The sequence below is a fragment of the Talpa occidentalis genome, unplaced genomic scaffold, assembly GCF_014898055.3.
Source record: "Talpa occidentalis isolate TD23 unplaced genomic scaffold, MPIMG_talOcc4v2.1 talOcc4.3, whole genome shotgun sequence".
Classification (NCBI taxonomy): domain Eukaryota; kingdom Metazoa; phylum Chordata; class Mammalia; order Eulipotyphla; family Talpidae; genus Talpa; species Talpa occidentalis.
Window position 1 is genome coordinate 132,445,739 of NW_023603184.1, and position 6,000 is coordinate 132,451,738.

The 6,000-nt window shown below is 50.8% G+C and overlaps 1 protein-coding gene across 3 annotated transcripts in view; it reads right to left on the reverse strand.

Annotated features, from left to right (window-relative positions):
- LOC119255187 (receptor tyrosine-protein kinase erbB-4) overlaps nucleotides 1-4,351 on the reverse strand; it is a 964,561-nt gene extending 960,210 nt beyond the window's left edge. For all 3 annotated transcript variants that reach the window (XM_054700043.1, XM_054700042.1, XM_054700041.1), the window contains exon 1: nucleotides 4,176-4,351. In XM_054700043.1, coding sequence (XP_054556018.1) covers nucleotides 4,176-4,257 — 82 coding nt within the window. In that variant the 5' untranslated portion in view covers nucleotides 4,258-4,351. The remainder of the gene's footprint in view (nucleotides 1-4,175) is intronic.
- Between the last annotated feature and the right edge of the window lie 1,649 nt (nucleotides 4,352-6,000).

Here is a 6,000-nt window from a genome sequence, read left to right on the forward strand (position 1 = left end):
AGACTATTTGGAAAGAGCACAATTCCTTGCATCCCTAGCATTTTTTGCATGACAGTTCTCTATCTTCTACCTTTGATCAAGAGAAGGAACAGAGTGCAAGAGAAAGGTAAAAGGGGACTTCTCTTTGGAAAGATCCGGCCTTGGAGTCAGGGCTTTGAGATGTGTTAGTGATTTTGGATCGATGCCTTTTTATTTTCTTGCAGGAATAAATCTGAGCAATGGAATGGCTTGCGATTGTCCAGCCAACCAGCAATATCAGATTTATCAGAAAGAAAGAATGATACTGGCTCAGAGGACTCCTGCAGTGGCTGAGTGGCAGGTTTCTGGGAAAGACATTCAAAAAAAAAAAGAATACACTTAGTGGTGGAGGGGAAAATATATATTCACATGTGTAAACTCAATAAATAATAATATGTAAAGAAAAAAATCTATAGTAATGGAAAGGGTGAATGCATGAGACAGATGATAAATAGTACTTCTATTTAAGAACCAAAGGGATGAAAGCTCATGAATACTAAATATTTGAATCCACTTTAAGCAGGAAATATGATTTTCCCTCAAATGAATGCAAACTCTAAAAATCAGCCAATGCTAACTTACTGTGTTCAGGGTAAAGTGAAAAATACGTAAATCTTCCATGAAGTGCATGCCCTTGTAACTATTCTAATGTAATTTTTTAATGAAGATCTATTTCCAGTGACTAAATGAAAAAATATATAGGAGTAAATGCTTGGGTTTTCTAAAAAAAAAAAAAATGACTTTCTATTCATGCATGATTAAAATAAATAAAAGCATTTTAGTGTAAGAGAAAAAATTAAAAGACAAGGCATTGTGATATAACCATAGTCATTCAACCATATCATGAGTCCATATTATAGTATTTTTGAATGATTTGCAAGTATAGTTATAGATATAAATTTATTTAGAAGCATCTTGAAGAAAAAATAACACCTTTTTCTAAAAAAGGCCCCTTTCATACATATAAGAATTCCAAAATTGAAAGCAAACAGTGCTTACATTACACCCATGTAGAAAAAAAAAGGATTTTTTTAAAATATATTTAACATATTTCCCCTAAGTTGAGTTTTACTAATCTTTTGCTTCTTGAATGCGAGAAAAAAACACCTAAGTTTTCAGAGATATATAGAGAGAGAAATATGGAGGGGGACCGCATATTCTTTTACAGAATGAAAAGCAGGACTAAGTTACTTGCATATAAGAAATGAAAACTGAACTTATTCATCACCTATCTATCAGGTATGTAAGAGTATTACTTCAATACTAGTGTATATATTCTATTTCAATAGAAGGTGATATTATTTTTCAATCATATCAGGAAGACAACTTTTGTATTATTCCTTTTGTTGGTAGAGGTTTTTTAATTGTCATCTAAAGAACCTCTGGCTATAATATTTCTAGACAAAATAAATCACTGACAATGAGACAAAAACCCTTCAGAATGACTACAAAATTCTCTAAATCTGTTTTTTCCCAAGCAAAAGAAGAAAAAAATAAAAAACAGGTCTTCTTCTGTTACAATTATTTTAAGAAATATCATAGATCTGCACAGCGGGATCTCCCCCCTCCCCATATTTTTATTCTGTTCACATAGAGCAGTAAATAAGGTGCATTCCTTCTGCTTCTTAAGAAATTAGCATTTCAAAAATATGCCACTTTCCCCTGAACTCCAAGCGTGTCTAATAATGCGAGAAGCAGACTGTCTTCCCTCGTTTCCTTAATTTGTTTCATCTAAAAGCAATTCACTCAACATCTTGTCGCCCTCTGGCAGCTTAGTTTACTTATCCGCACTTAATTTCTCATTTGGACCAAAACAAACTCCTCCAAACTGCTACTGACTGCTAACCGCGAGACTGGAGACACGCAGTATGTATTTACTTGGGAACGTACAGCCCACACCTCCACAGCCACAAACACACAGCGCCTCGCTCACACCCCAGAGAGCAACGTGGTTTTAGAAAAGCACGACGTTCAAACCAGCTGAACTTTCCCTGCCAGGTGCAGCAGAATGGGGGGTGGGGTTGGGGGGTGCAAAAGAAGTCCCTGGGGGCATTTGCAGTTTCCAGTGGATCACCTTAGCATGCGAGTTGCAATTATACCAGGGATGCACCCGAGAGCTTTTCTTTGTGCGGCCCTTTCATCTCGATCACTTTGTGTTTTGAACAAGTGAGGCTCGCCTTTGTGCCCCCAGAATTTCAAGTACAGAGTCACACACGGAGCAACAATGGCACGCTAATCCTAGCGCTCCAAATGGGCTCGCCTGTGGGTCTGACAGTTCGCCCGGGGAGGCGAGAGGAGACCAGCGAGGGCGCGAGGCGGTGTCGCCGGAGACGTGGAAGGGGACAGCTGCAGAACTAATTTGGATTGCATTCCTTGCAGAAATTCTGAAAAGGGCTTTTCGGCATAGCTCAACCCGGAGTCTCAGTTAATACCAAACCGCCCCGGACTCCGAGCCGGGTCCCCCAGCGGCCGAGGCTGAACCAGACACCCCCAGTAGGTCGCCTCGTAGAAATTCCTCCCAGCTAAGCCTGCTTGTCAGTCGTAACTGCTTTTGAATGGGTCAATGTGCGTAATCAACCCATTGAGGGGAAATATGAAGGGATGCAGAGTGGGGAGGCAGATAAAAAGGGATGTATCTAAGAGGCCGCCAGGAATCTCCAGTCCCCGTTGGTGTAATTCCGGAGGTGGCTGCAGCGCGGGACCTGGTATGCATGAAGAATTTCGGAGTAATTGGGAGGGTGCAGACCGCCAGCACAAACAGCGCACATTGTGCCATTCGAAGGTCATTTTGAAAGGCTCAACGATTGGAAAACTTGTTATTTACTAGGCTGGGCGGGGGAGGCGTCGGCGGGGGCGGAGCGGGCAAACTACAGCGCGCTGTTTTCTCGGTGAGGTCAGAAGGACACCCTCCGGGGGCCTAAAGCTCTCCCTCTCGCCACTCCCGGGGGCTTTATCTCCTCTCGCTGCCTCCCACGCTCCCGCGACCAGCCCCGGATGGCTCCGGAAATCTCCGGCTCTCCAGGAAGGCCCCCCCACCCCCGGCCACGTCAGACCCCGGCCCTCCTCGGTCCCTTCGCGTCCCATTTCCATCCCCGGGAAACTCCACTGGCAGAAACTTTGAGCTCCCTGGCGCTGCAGGTGCCGCGCTGCGCCCTGCCCGCCGCGGCGCGCCAGCCCCCCGCGCTCGCTCTCGGGGGTCAGGACCACCTTTGGCGGGTCCCAGCACCTGGCGCTCCAGCTCTCCGGCGCGCAGGGGCCGCGCGCCCAGCTCCGCCGCGCCCGCCCGGGGTTAAACCACTTAGTGCGACGGGTCGGCTCGGCGGCCGCGCCGGGCAATGAGCAGAGAAGTTGGAGGGACTCTGGCCAATAGCAAGTTGAACTGCAGGAGGAACTCTTCCTGGAGCCAGCACAGCCACCGGCGGGAAGGCTGGGCTCCCGGCTCAAGTGTGCCAAGCCTTTTTTTTTTTCTTTTAAGAGGTCAGGCAGGCCAGTAAGCTCCCCACAAATCGATCGGGCTAGCACTCGGGCACGCTGGCTCCAGGGGTCCAGAGTTCTGCGCCCCCGGACCGAGGTGCGCCCGCCCGCCGCGCTCCAGCTGCCCAGGCTGGGCTCCAGGCAGGGCTGACCCCGCCAGCTCCGGCGACTGGGGGCGCAGTGGCCGCCAGCAGCACACACAGGTGCCAAGCCCGGCTCTCCGCGCTCCGCTCCCCACCGCCCTCCCGCGTCCAAGCGGCCCAGCTGGCACCGCCAGGGGAGCCCCTCACTCCCGCGGCCCCCGCGGTGGGCGCTTCCCCGGGGAGCACCGACGGGGAGACACACGTCTCCGCCGACTCGGGATTTGGGTCTCCCCCGCCTGCAGCACCGGCGCGACCCGAAGGGATCCCGCTTAGGCGCGCAGAAAACGCGCAGGAAAGAAAGAAGGGGCTTAAGGAGAGGGGCGCAGAGTGATCGTCCACAGTAAATAGCACACAAAGGCTAAGTTTGGGGACAGAGAGAAGAAAGACAGGAGAGCCCAGGGAAGCAGCCCTGGTGGAGGGGTCGCCCCGCCTGGGAGCCAGCGGGAGGCAGGGTGGGCAGGGGGCGAGGGAGCCTCCCGACGCCGCCGAGCCGGAGGCAGCAGGTTCAACAGCTGGAGCGCGAGAAAGCAAGCGACCCACCTGACTGAGAGGCGCCGGGCTGGACGGTCCCCGCTGCCACGAGAAGACTCACCCAGACCCACAGTCCTGCCGCCAGCTTCATTTTTTGGAGGTCTCAGATCCCGTGCTGACAATTACATGTCCAAATGGCATATCCCCTCGGGGGCACGCGGAGGATGGCCCTCTGCCCGGCGCGCCGCGCGCTCGGTGCAGCGGCTCCCGGCGCGGGCGAGCGAGTGGGCGCCCGGGGGTCCAGGGCCCGGGGCCGCAGGACCCGGAGAGGGTGCGCGCGAGGGCGCGGATGGAGGGTGCTCGCGCGTGTGCGCCCGCCGCTTCGGGCCGAACTGTGCAGCTATTTCCCCGGGTGAGCCTTGGTCTTCTCGCTCCCTCACTTTCTCTCTCACTGGTTGGTCAACAATAAAAAGGAAGGGGGTGGAAAAAGGTTTCCAAAAAAAAGTTGATTGCAAAGAGGCGGTAGGTTTCCGGCCTCACCCCCCAGCCGGGCTATGTTCGGCTCCCTTTCCAGTTTCCTTGCACCTCCAGTCCAAATTGGGAGGGGACAGGGGGGCGGGGGGAGCGCTTTGCTTCTCTCCCGATCCTGTCCTTCTTCTTGTCAGCTTTCCTTACACTTGTCCGGCGGCTGCGGTAATTAAAGCTCCGAGCGTCATTTCCAACGCTCCGCGGTCTCCAGCTGCAGCCCCACAGAGAAATTAATAAGACTCCAGGAGAAAAAAAAAAAAAGTAGGGGGGGGGGAATAAAACAACCCTCCACGCAACCAGGCAGGCTCTGCTCTGCCGCGCAAACCCCGCCCCGCTCTGACCCAACTGGCCACGCCTTTTCTCCCGCCCCCCCCCCAAAGGGAAATCTTATTGGCTCAGCCACTCCCCAAAATCGTGGGCCTTAGGAGTTGGGAAAACACCTGTCTGGGAGCGGGAGCTGGGGGTGGAGGCGGGGGAAGCTGGGTTTTAAAGGCTCACCGGAGGCCACAGACTGAAGCAGAGGCCCGGGACAGCAGGCCCGCGGGGTATACAGGCGCCCAGAGGGGTGCTTACTGGAAAGATTTTATTTTTTAACCAGAGAGTCACTGTTATCTGCATTGTCCCACGGTGCTCATCCACCGACGACTAGACTAGACTTTCCATAGAAATAGAAGCTAACGCTGTTGCAGCAAAAAGACCCTCCCCCTGCTTTCTAACTCCTCTTCCTTCACACTCCGCAGTAGTTTAAATTAATTGCAGGTCAGGCAGTCCTCATCTTCTCCCCAATTACCAGTCTCCCACCATTCCCCACCTCCCAAATTGAAGCCCCGGAGGAGTCGGACTAAAACTTAAAACTCCCTCTATGTAGAGCTACTGTCTTTGACTTCTAGACTTTGTGGGTCTTTTTATTTTTGCCTTGGATTCTAGCACAACTTGTTTTAGGGTTGAAGCTCATTAAGCAGTTTCTAGTCCAATATTACTGATTTGGCTCTAAAGACTAGAAATTTTCCCCACAGCTGCTCAGTCTGAAAGAACGAAAGAAGGGCATGTCAGCAAATAACCAACTCCAAATGATTAGGCTTCATCTACAATGAACCCAGTTTTAGGCCTCTTCCCCGATCCCACTTTGCAAGTGCATGTTCCTGGACTTTTCTTGATCCAAAATTTCCTGGGATTGGGTCCTATCGATGTACATATCCCTTCTTTTTCACAGCTCTGAAACTATACCCAGGACAGAGGCCAGAACCTCCTGGTGGTAGTAGGTTATTGGTTTGCAATTTGCACAGGCATTCTATGTATGAATTATTTTCCTTTCTTGATTTTGCTAGAAGCAGCAAATACATAAATAAAAAGTATCAGGGGAACT